Raw genomic sequence first — 17,978 nt, 5'->3', positions numbered from 1 at the left:
ATAGACTTTTTATATCATGTTTATCTGTTACTTTAGTTAAAAACAATAAAAAATAAAGTCCTCTGAAGACCAGTACATATTGAGATGCAATAATCAATACTACAAATACACGTAAGAACGCACTTGGCTAAGTTAACGACTATGCGATGTGGTTTTATAAAATTTCAAAATGTATGTATTTTGTACATTTGTTCTTTTATGTGAAGGTTCGTAATGAATTTTACAAGGACACACAGGGTGTGATACTGGTTTATGATGTTGGACAGAAAGACTCCTTTGATGCCCTTGATGCGTGGTTGGCAGAAATGAAGCAAGAGCTTGGACCGCATGGAAACATGGAAAATATTATATTTGTAGTGTGTGCCAACAAGGTAACTGCTTTGGAAATGGTATGACCAACTTTCTAGATTTCGTTATGGGAAAAGTGTAGCTTTTGAGTTTTGGGGAACAAATAAAAAGAAAAGGAAAATTCCTTATTCTATAATATAGAATCAGCCACCTTTCAAAACATATGTCCTTATAGTAGTAACAGCAAAAAACAAAACCTAGTATATCAACATCTTTATCCATTTTTTTTCTCCTGCCATACTGGGGCCAGATATTGGTGACTGAGCAGGAGAGGTGAGTCCTAATAATCACTGTGATCTGGAGGAGAGGCCTTAGGTAGATGAAATGGGGACTGTGGAAATATGAAAAGCAGACCACGACCCCTGGGTATGGTAGATATTATGAAGCCAGCCTTCACAGAGGTGGTAGCAGCTGTTTTCCCAGGGGATAGAGAGAAGGAAGTGCAGTGGCAGGCACTGGCCTTTTGGTCTTAACTGTCAATTTTCTTTCAGTATTAGGATTTTTGTTCCTTTTGGTCCCAGTAATTTTACTCACTAATGCTGGAGTTTATTAGAAGTTGTTTTTGGCTCAGTAAAGTATTGACAGTGACATCACTGTGCCTTTTCTAGTGGGAAAAGGTTGGAATCTTCTCTCTGCACCCCACTTTTCTATTTCAGATAGACTGTACCAAGCACCGCTGTGTAGATGAAAGTGAAGGACGCCTTTGGGCTGAAAGTAAAGGGTTCCTGTACTTTGAAACTTCAGCACAAACTGGAGAGGGAATCAATGAGATGTTCCAGGTAACCCAGCCTTTTGTTATTTTAGGGTTTGTGTCAGGGCTGACCATGTGAAACTTTAGCTTGTTTTGTGAAGCAAAAACAGTATAGGTATTTCCTATTAGAATAAGCTCTTTTCAGAAGCTGGAGAGAGAGCAAGAATGAGAGCACTGTCTTCTATCTGTTATGGACCAGCATATACCAAACCTGGCTGATCATCAGAATTACCCGGTGAAATTTTCCTCGTACAGGTTTCTGGGCTCTCAACTTACTGGAAGCTTAATAGTGTGATGAAGCTCAGGAATCTATATTCTGAAAAAGCTCTCTAGGTGGTTATAGTGATCCTTAGTTTTAAAAACAGTTATTATGTACTACTTAAGTAGAACAAAGATTTTCTTCAAAATTATCTTTGGCTGATAGTGTTACATTTTATGCATAATCAAACAGAAGCAATGCTTTGACAAAATTACCTTGCCAAAGATAACATAATCCTATATTGTAGCCCACAGGGGTGCAAATAGAGATTAATAGCAATTAATGTCATTATAGAATTCAGTCACACATAAAAATAAGGTGTCATCAACCAAGTAGGCAATAGAAGGATATACTCATTTTGCAACCTAAATGGATGGTCACTTAATCTTGAATAATTTCAAGGAAAGAAGGCTATTTAAAACAATAAGTAATAAAGACAATTCTTAATTATAAATACTTTTAGAAGGAGGTAATAGCATGAATAATGCATTTTTTTCTTATGAATACATCTGATATTTTGGGAATTTTTAGCGCTTTAAATAATGTAGCTCTATAATTATAAAGAGGACTACATTATCCTAATTATTGAGTGGGATCGTATTCACTCTTTTATGCTGAATTTTCTTCTCACAAAATGTTAGCCCTCCTTCTTGAAGGCAGGTTTCATCCTTGGCTGACAGTCTGAATTGGGCATTGGAGGCTTCTGTTTCAAGATAAAATAAGGTTGACAGTGGTTTGTCATGTTTCATATTCTTTTTTATTAGAGAAGTTAGGGATTTACAGAACAATTATACATAAAACATAGGACTTCCGTATGTCATCTTATTAGTAACACTTTGCATTGGTACAGAACATTTGTTATAGTCGATGGAAGCACAATTTTATGATTCTACTATTAACTGTTGTCCATGGTCTATCTTAGGGTTCACTGTTTGTTTGGTGCAGTGCCATGAATTTTTAAAATTTTATTCAGTTACTGCATATACAACCTAGCATTTCTCCCTTCAACTATGTTCAGGGCTGCTAATTACATACACAATGTTATGCTACCATCACTGCCATTCATTACCAAAACATTTCCATCATTTCATATAGGAACCCTGTATATTTTAAGCTTTGTCTTTTACCATTCCCTGTCCTTACTCTATACCCTGATAACCTGTATCTAGATTTTGACTTTAGGAATTTACTTTTTCTAATTATTTCATATCAATGAAATAAATACAGTATTTGTCTTTTTGTGTCTGGCTGATTTCACTCAACATGTCTTCAAGGTTCGTCCATGTTGTCATATGTATCAGAACTTCATTCCTATTACAGCTGTATAATATTCCATTGAATGTATTGAACATATTTTATTTTTCCATTCATCAATTCATAGACATCTGGGTTGTTTCCAGCTTTTGGCTATTGTGAATAATGCTACTAAGAAAATTGGTGTGTAAATATATGTCCAGGTTGTTGCATTCAGTTCTTTTGGGTATGTCCCCACTAGTGGGATTGCTGGGACATATGATAATTCTGTTAACTTTCTGAGGAACCATCAGACTGTCTTCCATAGCAGCTGTACCATTTCAAATTCCCATCAGCAATGAATGAGTGTTCTATTTCTCCATATCCTCTCCAACACTTGTAATTTTCCATTTTCTTAGTAGCACCCCTTCTAATGGGTATGAAATGGCATCTCATTTTGGTTTTGATATGCATTTCCCTGATGGCACATGATAATGAGCATGTTTTCATGTGCTTTCTGGCTGTTTTTATATCTTTTTTGGAGAGATGTCTGTTCATGTCTTTCACCCATTTTTTAATTGAGTGTTTGTCTTTTCCTTTTGAAGGAGTTCTTTATATATTACGGATATAAAATGTTTACCAGATATGTGGTTTCCAAATATTTTCTCCCATTGTATAGGTTATTGTTTGACTTTTGTGATAATGAACTTAAATTAATAATCTGTTAGGCAACTCCAGAACAGACGGTATGCATTCTTCTCAAATTTTCATGGGTGATTCTCTAGGATAGACCACATGTTGGGTCATAATACAAATCTCAGTTAATTTGAAAACATTGAAATTACACAAAGGCCTGTCTCTGACCATTATGTAAAAAGCTGGAAATTAATAACAGGCAGAGAAGTGGAAAATTTAAAAATGTATGGAGATTAACCACACACTCTTAAACCATCAGTGGGTCAAGGAAAAGAATGCAAGAGAAATCAGTAAATATCTTGAGATGAAATGAGAACACAACATATAAAAATGTATGGGATATAGCAAAGACAATGCTGAAAAGAAAATTCATTGTGCTAAACACCTGCATTTAAAGAAAGAATAAAGACCTAAGTTCAAACCTGAAGGAACTAGATAAAGAACAGAAAACTAATCCCAAAGCAAGCAGAAGGAAAGAAATAACAAAGATTAGAGCAGAAGTAAATGAATTGAGGATGTGGGGCAAGATGGTAGTGTTGAAAGATGTGGAATTCAGTTAGTTTTCTAGAGCAGCTAGTAAATAGCCAGAAACTATCTGGTACAACTGTTTGGGAAAAATCTGCGACCAGACACACACTGTACACCAATCTGGGACAGGTGGAAGGGCCAAGAACTGTAAGTAAAGTCCCTGAACTCAGAGCCTGAATTTGGAGACTGGCACCCCTCTCTCACTGGCACAGCAGGCTGTTGGAGTCACTTCCTGGTGGGAAAAAGAAGCAGTCTCTACTAGGACCAAGGGAAGGTATAGCTCAACCAAACTTCAGTTTCAGTTTTAATGAACAAATCTGGATTGTTGAATACAAACTCTGAGCACAAATAAAGCCAGAGAAAGCAGGAAAGTAACCCTAAAGTCTCTCTGTCCCAGCAGAGTGGAGAAGGGGCTGATGAAGAAAATACAAAAAAAACAGAAGTGGTGTCTCATTGGCTGAGCTCAGAATACTGAAAAAGGGCTGTGTCCCTTTATACCTGGGACATACTCCAAGAGCTAGGAATCTTAAAACAGCTTAAACTTGCCTTCCACCTCAGCCTCTGTCTCACCTATGCTTGGCAGGCTGAGAATTAAACTGCACCACTTTATGTGGGTGGTGACCTGCAGGCTGACAAGTGCCACCTGCTCGGCAGCACAGGAAAAGCACAGAGTCTAGAGGTTCCACAGGAAAGTTAGACAACCTGCTGGTGTAGAAATGAATAATGTCAGTAAGGATGAAAAGAGAAAAAATAAGATATGACATATAAAATCCAAAAGACAAAATGGTACAAGAAAGCCTTTAAAATAATAGAATTAAATGTTAATGGATTAAACTCCTAATCAAAAGACATAGGCTGTCAGAATTTATTAAAAAACAGGACCCATGTGTATTCTCTTTGCAAGAGACTCACCTTAGACCCAAGGACAAAAATGGATTGAAAGTAAAAGGTGGGAAAAAGATATTTCACACAATCAACAACCAGAAAAGAGGAGGGGTAGCTATACTAATACCCAAAAAATTAGACTTCAAATGTAAAAAATTAAAAGAGACAAAGAAGGACACTATACCAATAAAAGAAACAATTCATCAAGATGATATAACAATCATAAATATGCACTGAGCCAGAGTGACCAAAAATACATGAGGCACACACTGACAACACTGAAGGGAGAAGTAGACATCTCTACAATAATAGTTGGAGACTTCAATACAGTGCTCTCATCAATGGATAGAATGTCTAGATAAAACTCAATAAGGGAATAGAGATTGAATAATATGATAAATGAACTAGATTTAACAGACATTTACAGAACATTACATCTCACAACAGCAGGATACACATTTTTCTTGAGTGCTCATGGATCATTCTCCAGGGTAGACCATATGTTGAGTCACAAAGCAAGTCTCAGTAAATTATAAAAGGTTGAATTTATACAAAACACTTTCAGATCATAAAGGAATGAAGTTGGACATCAATAACAGATAGAAAGCTGGAAAATTTATAAATATATGGAGGCTAAATAACACATACTTAAACAACCAGTGAATCAAGGAAGAAATTACAAGAGAAATCAGTAAACATCTTAAGGCAAAAGAAAATGAAACCACAATGTATCAGAACTTCTGGGGTGCAGCAAAGGCAGTGCTGAGGGGGAAATTTATTGCCCTAAATGCCTGTATTTAAAAAAAGAAAAAAGAGGGCAGGCAATGGTGGCTCAGTTCAATTCCCAGTTCCTGCCCATGTAAAAAAAAAAAAATAAGAGTAAAAACCAAGAAATTAACTGTACACATGGAGAAATTAGAGAAAGAATAGCAAACTAACCCTAAAGCAAGCAGAAGAAAAGAAATAATGAAGATTAGAGCAGAAATAAATGAAATTTAGAACACAAAATAATAGAATCAGTAAAACTGGAAGTTGATTCTTTGAGAAAATCAATAAAATTGACAGGCCCTTAGTTAGTCTGACAGAGAGAGAGAGGATGCAAATAAGATAATAAATGGGAGAGGGGACATAACTACATAACTGATTTCTATACGCTAGTAATGAGCATTCTGAGGAGGAAATCATGAAAAGGATTCCATTTGCAATAACAACCAGAAGAATCAAATATTTAGGAATAAATATAAAAACTATAAAAAAAAAACTATAAGAAAAAACTATAAGAAATTGCTAAAAGAAATCAAAGAAGACCTAAGTAAATGAAAAGACATACCAAGTTCATGGATTGGAAGACTAAATATAATTAAGATGTTAATTCTACCCAAATTGATTTATAGATTGAATGCAATACCAATTAAAATCCCCACAAATTACTTTGCATTAATAGAAAAACTAATAACCAAATTTATTTGGAAGGACTGGGTACCCTGAATAGCTAAAAATATCTCGAGAAAGAGGAATGAAGTGGAAGGTTTCACATTACCTGTTAAAACATATTACAAAGCTACAGTGGTCAAAGCATCATGTTACTTGCATAACGATAGATATACTGACCAATGGGATCATATTGAGCATTCAGAAATAGACCCTCTCATCTTGGATAATTGATGTTGGATAAGGCAGTCAAGCCATTTCAGCTGGGACACAGCAGCCTCTTCAATAAATGGTGTTTTGAGAACTGGATCTCCATAACCAAAAGAGTGAAAAAAAAAAATCTTACACCTTATGCAAAAATTAACTCAAAATGGATCAAAGACGTAAACATTAGATCTAAGACCATAAAACTTTTAGAAGAAAATGAAGGAAACTATGTTATAGATCTTGTGATAGGAGGTGATTTCCTAGATCTTACACCCAAAGCATGAGCAATGAAAAAGAAATAGATAAATGGGATATCCTTAAGATTAAACACTTTTGTACATCAAAGGACTTTGTCAGGAAAGTAAAAATGCCACCTACACAATAGAATACAATATTTGGAAACTACATATCAGATAAGGGTTTAATGTCCAGTATATATAAAGAGATTCTACAACAACAAAAAGGCAACCCAATTTTAAAATGGGCAAAAGATTCCTGTGGGCCCCACAGGTAGGCACCCATAGTTCTGGGACTGCTCCAGCTGTATCTACATTGTTCCAGATCCCCTGCAAGATTATTCAAGTGAGGCCTCAAATTGGAAGAAAAGAATGAATGACCGCTCTCTACCCCATTCTGTATGATGATGGAAATTGGGAAACGTGTTTATCTGGTTGTGATTGAAAACCCAGGGAAAAACCATTGTCTACTGAGCTTTTGACAATGCAGCCCCTGGAGTTAGTGAAATTGAAAGATGTAGTTATAGAATTCACCCAGGAATAGTGGGCTCTGCTGGACATATCCCAGAAAAAGCTGTTCAGAGATGTGATGCTGAAGATCAGTCATCACTTTTCCCTTGACTGACCTTCAGTGTATACCGTATTCTTTGGTCACTATAGCGGTTTGAAGGTATATATTCCACAGAATAAAAACATGTTCTTAAGTCTAATCCATTCCTGCACTTGTGAACCCATTATACACATGATCTTTTGATGAGATTACTTCAGTTAAGGACATCACACCTGCAAATCAGATGTGTCTTCCAAATTGGATGGAGGGGAGGAACTGTGGAAAGAAGGAAATGGATTTTTCCAAAGCCAGAATTCAGGCGTGGAAAGTGGTCTTAAAAAGCAAATGCTGGAGGATGCGACAGCGGGGCCTGCAGGCCACTGGCTACAGGCCCCGGGGCCTTACACCGGTCTTACTCCCAGCATCATGTCAGTGTAGACGCTACCGTTGCTCTTCTTGAACTTGGGCGGGGAGATGCTTTACATCCTGGACCAGCGGCTGCAGGCCCAGAACATCCCGGGAGACAAGGCCCGCAAAGGATATGTCATTAGAGAAAGTGGAATTATGAGAACCCAGCTAAGTGCTTGATGTGTTTTATCCATTTCATCCCCACATCAACCCTAAGGTTTAAGTGCTATTATGACCCCATTTTGCAGGTGAAGAAACTGAGACTTAAATAAGTTAAGCTAGGACTTCCGGAGAAGATGGCGGCTTAGTAAGACGTGCGGGTCTTAGTTCCTCCTCCAGAAAAGCAACTAAAGAAACAGAAACAATACGAAACAGCTCCCAGAGCCACGACAGAGACCAAAAAGACAGCGTACCCCATTCTGGAACGGCTGAATGGGCAGGGAGAATCCGCTGCGGTGAGATACCCGAGGGCCGCACGTTTTCCCGGCCGGGGCGGCTGGGGACTGGGGTCCCCTCCACGCACGTGGCTCCCCGGTCTGACTGGGAACGTTGGATAGCAGGGCCCTCCCGCCACGCTTGGCGTCTCGGGCCAGCTGGGCAATTTGGACCGGCACTCCCCCAAGCCGCGGTGGCCGGCGACACCCCCTCCACGCGCGGTTTCCCGGGCCGACTGCGAGATTCGGATTGGCAAGTTAAAGGAGCCACAGCATCTTTTACTGGTGGGACCCGCAGACAGACGAGCGCCACCTACTGGGCAGGAAAAGAAAAACAGCCCAGAGATTTCACAGAAAAACCTTTCAACCAGCTGGGTCCCACACCCAGGGAAATCTGATCAAATGCCCAGACACCAGCAGAAAATAATGGATGATGCTCGGAAAATTGAAGATATGGCCCAGTCAAAGGAACAAACCAATAGTTCAAATGAGATACAGGAGCTGAGACAACTAATGCTGAATATACGAACAGAAATGGAAAAACTCTTCAAAAACCAAATCAATAAATTGAGGGAGGACATGAAGAAGACATGGGCTGAACAAAAAGAAGAAATAGAAAATCTGAAAAAACAAATCACAGAACTTATGGGAGTGAAGGACAAAGAAGAAAAAATGGAAAAAACAATGGATACCTACAATGGTAGATCTAAAGAGACAGAAGCTACAATTAGTGAACTGGAGGATGGAACATCTGAATTCCAAAAAGAAACAGAAACTATAGGGAAAAGAATGGAAAAACTTGAGCAGGGGATCAGGGAACTGAATGACAATATGAAGCACACAAATATACGTGTTGTGGGTGTCCCAGAAGGAGAAGAGAAGGGAAAAGGAGGAGAAAAACTAGTGGAAGAAATTATCACTGAAAATTTCCCAACTCTTATGAAAGACCTAAATTTGCAGATCCAAGAAGTGCAGCGCACCCCAAAGAGAATAGACCCAAATAGGCGTTCTCCAAGACACTTACTAGTTAGAATGTCAGAGGTCAAAGAGAAAGAGAGGATCTTGAAAGCAGCAAGAGAAAAACAATCTGTCACATACAAGGGGAAACCCAATAAGACTATGTGTAGATTTCTCAGCAGAAACCATGGAAGCTAGAAGACAGTGGGATGATATATTTAAATTACTAAAAGAGGAAAAACTGCCAACCAAGACTTCTATATCCAGCAAAATTGTCCTTCAAAAATGAAGGAGAAATTAAAACATTTATAGACAAAAAGTCACTGAGAGAATTTGTGACCAAGAGACCAGCTCTGCAAGAAATACTAAAGGGAGCACTAGAGTCAGATACAAAAAGACAGAAGAGAGAGGTATGGAGTAAAGTGTAGAAAGAAGGAAAATCAGATATGATATATATATAATACAAAAGCCCAAATGGTAGAGGAAAATATTATCCAAACAGTAATAACACTAAAAGTTAATGGACTGAATTTCCCAATCAAAAGACATAGAATGGCAGAATGGATTACGACCCAGCAATACCACTGCTAGGTATCTACTCAAAGGACTTAAGGGCAAAGACACAGACGGACATTTGCACACCAGTGTTTATAGCAGCATTATCTACAATTGCAAAGAGATGGAAACAGCCAAAATGCTCATCAACAGACGAGTGGCTAAACAAACTGTGGCGTATACCTACGATGGAATATTATGCAGCTTTAAGACAGACTAAACTTATGAAGCATGTAATAACATGGATGGACCTAGAGAACATTATGCTGAATGAGTCTAGCCAAAAACTAAAGGACAAATACTGTATGGTCCCACTGATGTGAACCGACATTCGAGAATCAGCTTGGAATATATCATCGGTAACAGAGACCAGCAGGAGTTAGAAACAGGGTAAGATAATGGGTAATTGGAGCTGAAGGGATACAGACTGTGCAACAGGACTAGATACAAAAACTCAAAAATGGACAGCACAATAATACCTAAGTGTAATGTAACTGTGTTGGAACACTGAATGAAGCTGCACCTGAAATATGGTTTTTTGTTTGTTTGTTTGTTTGTTTGTATCTTTTGTTTTTGTTTTTTTTCTTTTTCCTTTATATATATATATTTTTTTATTAGTATTATTATTTTAATTCTCTTCTCTATATTAACATTCTATATCTTTTTCTGCTGTTTTGCTAGTTCTTTTCCTAAATCGATGCAAATGTACTAAGAAATGATGATCATACATCTATGTGATGATACTAAGAATTACTGAGTGCATGTGTAGAATGGAATGATTTCTAAATGTTGTGTTAATTTCTTTTCTTTTTTTTGATTAATAAAAAAAAATTAAAAAAAAAAAAAAAGCAAATGCTGCCCGGGTGGGCCACAATGGCCCAGCAGGCCGAGTTCTTGCCTGCCATGCTAGAGACCCGAGTTCGAGTCCCAGTGCCTGCCCATGCAAAAAAAAATGCTGCCCATGTAACATATCTGCAGGAAAGAGACATCTACCATCATGTCATTGAAGCAGAATTCTCATACTCCTAAAGAATGGCATTGTATGTCGTGAATTGCGAGAAGATTGTACTCACAGTTCCAGAGTGACTTAATGTGAGTTAACTCACAAAGGAAAGAAACACTACTTCAGCAGTTTATTTGGAAAAGCCCTCAGTGACCAGTCATCTTTTAATCAACAAAACATTTTCACACTAGAAGTAAATCATATGAATATCATTTAATTGGCAAATCTTTTATTGAAAGCTCTGGCCTGGCACATTACAGTGGAACTCACAGTGAAGAGAAACCCAGTCAGTGTCATCTATGTGGGAAAGCCTTCACTCATTATTCTAAACTTAGAAGACATGAGAGGACTCACTCACACTGGAGAGAAAGCTTACCAGTGTCATCCATGTGGGAAAATCTTTACCCTTTTTCTGTGTGATTAGATAGTCTAATTTAAAACGTAGGTGCTCTTCTGGCATTATAATAAATTATGTATATATCACAAATAGTGTAAACATCAAATCACAGAAGTTCAGTAAAGAAATGTCACCTTTTAAACTCTAAATGTCATAGATTAATTTTACATGCTGTTTTATTTTTTTTAACTTTTTTTATTGTTTAATATAGCATATATACAAAGCAAAGAAATAAAAAAGCAATAGTTTTCAAACTACTCTTCAACAAGAAGTTACAGGACAGGTCCCAGAGTTTGTCATGGGCTACCATACAATCCTCTCAGATTTTTCCTTCTAACTGTTCTTGAATATAGGAGGCTAGAAGGATTAAATATTTTTTTATCACCACAATCAACTTTTTTCTTTCTTTTTTGTGAAAAATATATATAGTATATATATATTAAATATATATAAACATATATATATATAAAACAGCCTCTTGAAATCCAGAAATAATAATTACCACACCTGACTAAATGCGTCTGCTATAAAACCTTACAGTCTAGGCCCTTGTTTTCTTGTAAGCATTTTCTAAAGGAGACCATACCATTGTTGTTCTTTTGTTTCTAGCTTATTTTGCCTCAGCAAATGTCCTGCACTTTCATTCACATCGCTTGCTTCATGACTTCATCCTTTTTTGTAGCAGCACAATATTCATTCATAAGTATACACCGTTGTTTGCCAATCTACTTCTCAGTGCATCCTTCAGCCACCTGCGTTCATTAGGGATCATGTATAGTCCCCAAAGTCCATAGTCCATCAGCACTCTCAATGGTAGATAATTTCATTGTTCCCAAGAGAAAGAAAACCAATAAACCCCCTCACCAAATAGGAAATTTAAACTTCCCCTTAACTCCCCCCATTATTTACCTCTGCTGTTGCTGTGGTAGTGCTGACGTTTTCCTTTTAAATATGGTCCATAGCATGATATAGCAGTTTTCGCTCTATACCCTAGACTTAAGCACTCTCTGTACAACATGCTGTGTTTTAAACAGTCATATTTAACTGTGATATAATTTTTGTTCCTTTTTCATACTTTCCTTGGAAATTTTGATTTTTTTTTTTTTTTTTTTTTGCATGGGCAGGCACTGGGAATCAAACCTGGGTTTCTGGCATGGCAAGTGAGAACTCTGCCACTGAGCCACCATAGCCCGCCCTTTCCTTGGAAATTTTGAGTGTGTTTTTTAAGCTTTTCTTTTTAGTTGTGATATATAGCGTGTATACAAAAAAGCTATAAATTTCCATGTACACTTTAACAAATAGTTATAGAACAGATTTTAAAGTTTGGTGTGGGTTATAGTTCCACAATTTTTCATTTTTTCTTCTAGCTGCTCCAAGACACTGGAGACCAAAAGAAATATCAATATAATGATTTAGCAGTCATACTCATTTGTTAAATCCTATCTTCTCTGTTATGCTTCTCTTTTCTTTTTTGTGAAAAATGACAAATACAAAAAAAGCAGTAAATTTCAGAGTATATTGCAACAATTAAATGTATAACAGATTTCAGAGTTTGGCATGGGTTACAGTTCCACAATTTTAGGTTTTTACTTCCAGCTGCTTTAAGGTATTGGAGACTAAAAGAAATATCAATATGATCATTCAGCACTTAGTCATTTGTTAAACCCTATGTTCTCTGTATAACTCTACCATCACCTTTCATCATTTTCCCACTCTTTAGGGATATTTGGCCTATGGCCATTCTAACTTTTTCATGTTGGAAGGGGCTATTGATAATATCAGATAAGGGGATGGACTAGTTGAAGTTCTGGAGAGACTGGCCCCTCTGCATATCAGGACTTACCTGGTCCAGGGGGTCATCTGAAGGTTGTAGGTTTCTAGAAAGTTATCTTAGTGCATGGAACCTTTATAGACTCTCATATAATGCCCTAGGTATTCTTTAGCATTCACAGGAATAGTTTTAGTTGGGTTTGGCAAGTTATGATAGGTAGCAGTATTTAACTGAAACTTGTGTAAGAGTGACCTCCAAAGTAGCCTCTTGACTCTATTTGAACTCTCTCAGCCACTAATAACCTTATTTGTTACACGTCTTTCCCCCCTTTTAGTTGAGAAGACATTGTCAATCCCATGGTGCCAGGACCAGGCTCATTCCTGGGTGTCATGTCCCATGCCACCAGGGAGACTTTCATCCCTAGGTATCATGCCCATGTAGGGGGGACGATGATGGTTTCACTTACAGAGTTGGGCTTAGAGAGAGAGAGAAAGGCCACATCTGAGCAAAAAAAGAGGTCCTTAGGAGGTGACTGTAAGAAATGCTATAGGTAGGCTAAGCTTCTTTGCTACATGCATAAGCAAGCTTCGCAAGAGTAAGCCTCAAGATCAAAGGCTTGGCCTATTGATTTGGGTGTTCCTAATGTTTGACACAGTATCGGGGATTTTCCTGGTGATAAAGTTTAATAGTTCCATGATTTTTTCTCCCATCCCTCAAGGGACTTTGCCAATGCTTTTGATTATTTGCTTGATATACACCGGGATGTGTCTAGGTATTACATTAAGCTCTACAGGATTAAAGGCTCTCATTCTTATTCTGGGCTCCCTGTGCTTGGATTGTTTAAATGATGTGTCCTGACAAGTTGAGCTAGATTATGTGCTACAGAAAATTTAGGTTCTGGACAAAATAAACCTTTCTTCTTTTGGTCTTAAAAAGTAGGTTAAGTTCTAAAATACAAATAATGTCTTCCTTACCCCTGTATTCTGAAGTACCTTAATCCCAACCTGGTTGGCTTCATTCGTATCTCTAAATACCAGGTTCTATATATATAAAATAGGCCCTCAGAATCCAGAAATAATAATTACTGCCCAGACTAAATATGACTGCTCACAATCTAGGCCCCACTTTTCTTATAAGTATCTTCTAAATGAGATCATACAATATTTGCTTTTTTGTTTCTGACTTAGTTTGCCTCACCAAATGTCCCACAGCGTCATTCCTTTTTGTAGTGGCACAGTGTTCTAGTTTGCTACCTGCTGGAATGCAATTTACCAGAAACAGAATGGTTTTTAAAGAGAGGAATTTAATAAGTTGCTAGTTTACAGTTCTAAGGCCGAGAAAATGTCCCAGTTAAAACAAGTCTATAGAAATGTCCAATCAAAGACATCCAGGGAAAGATACCTTAGTTCAAGAAGGCCAGTGAAGTTCAGGGTTTCTCTCTCAAGTGAGAAGGCACATGGTGAACACAGTCACAGTTTCTCTCTTGGCTGGAAGGGCACATGGCGAGCTCAGCATCATCTGCTAGCTTTCTCTCCTGGCTCCCTGTTTCATGAAGCTCCCTGGGAAGTGTTTTCCTTCTTCATCTCCAAAGCACTGGCTGGTAGACTCTCTGCTTCGTAGTGCTGCAGCATTCTCTACCCTCTCTGAATCTCCTGGCTTTCTCTCTTGTTCTCTTTTATAGGGTTCTAGTAAACTAATCAAGACCCACCCGAATGGGTGGAGACACGTCACCACCTAATCCAGCTTAACAACCACTCTTAGATTGAGTCACATCTCCAGGGAGATGATCTGATTACAGTTTCAAATATACAGTACTGAATAGGGATTAGAAGAAGCGGCTACTTTTACAAAATAGAATTAAGATTAAAACATGGCTTTCTAGGGTACATACATCCCTTCAAACCAGCACACACAGGGTTCAATCATATGTATACACCATCACTCACCAATCTACTTCTTATTCAGTGCATCTTTTAGCCACCTCCATCTACTGGGACTCATGTATAATGTCCAAAGTCACCACTCTCAATTTTAGATAATTTCATTGTTCCTAAGAGAAAGATAGCCAATAAACACACCCTCACCAAATAGAAAATCCAAACCTCCCCTAACTCTTATCCCTTCCCCCATTGTTTTGCCCATTATTTTAATCTTAGAAACATGAGAAAACTCACACTGGAGAGAAACCCTAAGAATGTCTTGTATGTGGGAAAGCCTTCACTCAATGTGATCACCTGGTACAACATGATAGAACTCACACCAAAGAGAAACCTTATGAATGTCATCTGTGTGTGGAAGCCTTCACTAGATGTTCTGACCTCAGAGAACATGAGAGATTTCACAATAGAGAGAAACCTTATGAATATCATCTATGTGGGAAAACCTTCACCATTATTCTAGCATTAGACAACATGAGAGAACTCTCGCTGGAGAGCAACCTAATGAACATCCTCTATGTGAGGAAGCCTTCACCCATTGTCTGGTTTTACCTAACGTGAGACAAGTAACAGGGGAGAGATGCCATAAGAATATCATCTGTGTGGGGAAAGCAGTGTATTTTTATAAACTTAGACACTGTGCGATAACTCAAACTGGAGTGAAACCCTATGAATGCCATATATGTGAAACCTTCAGTCAATGTTCCGACATTAGATTACATAAGAGAATTCATATACAATGAATGTTTTGAATAGGGAAGAGATTTCAGCCCTTGAGTTATCCTTTAAACGTAGAAGAGAACTCACACATTGAAGAAACACCATTTGTAATCAGTCTGTAGAGTTTATAGTCATCCTGACTACTTTCATCAGTGTAAGCCAATTCATACTGGAGAGAGTCAATATCAAAGTCGCCTTTGTACCAAAGTCTTTAGTGAGAAGATCTGATGATTTACAACATGAGAGAACTCTTGACATTCATTTAATGAAAGTGGAATAGTCTTCATGCACTGTTCCAAGTGATAGAGAGACAGGTCTTTACCAGAGGATGAATCTCCTCAAAGAACTGCTAGATAATTCATACTGGCGATGTTATTCATGAGCAATCATCCAAAATCCTTTATTCATACAGCAACACTTCTAGGGCAAGTGTAAATTGACGCTGTATAAAGCTCTTATTGGTGTCATGAATGAAGGCATGTCTTCAATGGTCACCAATTCCTTTAGCATTAATATTCTTATACTGAGAAATAACAATCCTAAATCAATTTAGAAACTTTTTCAGCTTGATTGCACAGAAAATTCATAATGGAAAATGAAATACTTTATATGGACCCTTTAGCACAAATTTCAGCCACAGGTCAAGATTTTGAATAAGGCTTACTACTGAAATTATGTAGAATATCAGTGTAGAAGTCTGAAGTGACATGGGTTTATGGAATGACAAATTTTATAAGAAGTAATATGAAGCAAGATTTATTCAATAGATCAGTGCTTGCATGTATTTAAGCAGCAAATATTGTTGCTGAAAGTCTAATATGTTGACCACATTGTAATTTTCTTTTTATGCAGTTCTAAACACAAAGATTTGAATCATTCAGAAAATAACTTTGAATGTTAACATAAACATCTAGAACACAAAATTATGCTTCTTAATTATTATCTTAGTATTATATATGTTCATGGCAAGGATGAACAAAAACATGAACAAATAAATATACTTTAGAAGTATGGTCTTCTGATACATAAATGCTCCTCTTTTAAAATACCATTTAATATTTTCCTCAAAATTTAGAAAGGAATCAAAATACTACTACTTAAATAAGAGAAAATGCATTAAAAATGGGCAAAAGACATGTACAGACACTTTTCAGAAGAGGAAAAACAAATGACTCAGAAACATGAAAAGATGTTCAACCTCACTGGCTCTCAGGGAAATGCAAATCAAAACCACAGTAAGATATCTCACACTTGAATGGCCATTATTAAAAAAAAAAAAACAGAAAACTACAAGTGCTGGCAAGGATGTGGAGGAAGAGGCACATTTATTCCCGTTGATTGGAATGTAAAATGGCACAACTGCTCTGGAGGGCAGTTCGGCAGTTCTTCAAGAAACTAAATATAGAATTGCCATATAAACCAGCAATCCAATTACTAGGTATATATTCAGAGGAACTGAAGGCAAGGATGCAAACAAACATTTGCCCACCAATGCTTATAGTGGCATTATTCGTGATTGCTAAGAGATGGAAACAGCCCAAATGTCCATCAACAGACGAGTGGCTAAACAAGCTGTGGTATATACATATGATGGAATATTACACAGCTGTAAGACAGAATAGTCATGAAGCATATCACAGTGTGGGGGAACCTTGAGGACATTATGCTGAGTAAAATTAGCTAGAAAGAAAAGGACAAATACTATATGGTCTCATTAATATGAACTAACATTAATGAGTGAACTTGGAGAATTGAAGTTAAGAACACAGGTTATCAAGAGATAAAAAAGAAGGTAGAAATTGGGCATTTGATGCTGAAGGAGTACAGACTATACAACAAGACTGATTGTAAAGATCCAGAAATGGATAGCACAACACTCTCTGATGGTAGCACAATTTTGTAAGTATACTGAATAAAGCTAAGTGTGAATGTGGTTGAGGGAGGAGGGCTACGGACATGTATGACACCAGAAGGAAATATAGAGGATAAAGACAGGGATGATATAATTTAGTGATACCTAGAGTAAAAATGTACAAATATAAGAATGTTTTTCCATGTGGGAGAACAAATTACATTGCAAGGTGTTGACAACAGGGAAAATATCCAATCAGTGTAAACTAGGGTCTATAGTTAACAGTAACATTGTAATATGTATGCTTCCATTGACTGTAACAAAGGAAGTACGCTAAACTAAATGTCAATAAACAGGGGATACGGGAGAGGGATATGGGAGTCTTTGCATTAGAAATTGAAATATCCTTATACAGATTGTGGTGGTGAAGGCATGGCTATGTGATTGTACTGGGAACCATTGATTTTTTACTTAGATTTTTTACTTACTTGGATTGTGTGATGTGAGAATAAAACCATTTAAAAATGAACAGAGAGATACAAGTGCTGGAATAAATGTGGAGAGAGATGGACCTAATCACTGTTGGTAGAGAAGTAGAATGGTGCAGCCCCTCTGGAGGGCATTGTGCTGGCTCCACAGGAGGCTAGGGTTGGGGTTGCCATATGATCCTGCAATCCTGTAGTTAGGTGTATACTTGGAAGAAGTGAGAGCAGGGACAGAAATGGACATTTACACACTGGTGTTTATGGTGGCAGTGTTAGAATTTGCAATGGATGAAGGTGGCCTAAAAGTACATGGATTGAGGAATGAAAGGGGGAAT

The 17,978-nt window shown here is 37.5% G+C and overlaps 1 protein-coding gene across 2 annotated transcripts in view; it reads left to right on the top strand.

Annotated features, from left to right (window-relative positions):
- DNAJC27 (DnaJ heat shock protein family (Hsp40) member C27) overlaps nt 1-17,978 on the top strand; it is an 80,272-nt gene that overhangs the window by 41,148 nt on the left and 21,146 nt on the right. For both annotated transcript variants that reach the window (XM_077152292.1, XM_077152293.1), the window contains exons 4-5: nt 207-371; nt 1,005-1,127. In XM_077152292.1, coding sequence (XP_077008407.1) covers nt 207-371; nt 1,005-1,127 — 288 coding nt within the window. The remainder of the gene's footprint in view (nt 1-206; nt 372-1,004; nt 1,128-17,978) is intronic.

Source organism: Tamandua tetradactyla, chromosome 3 (genome assembly GCF_023851605.1).
Source record: "Tamandua tetradactyla isolate mTamTet1 chromosome 3, mTamTet1.pri, whole genome shotgun sequence".
Lineage (NCBI taxonomy): Eukaryota > Metazoa > Chordata > Mammalia > Pilosa > Myrmecophagidae > Tamandua > Tamandua tetradactyla.
This window is presented reverse-complemented; position numbering and strand designations above follow the sequence as displayed.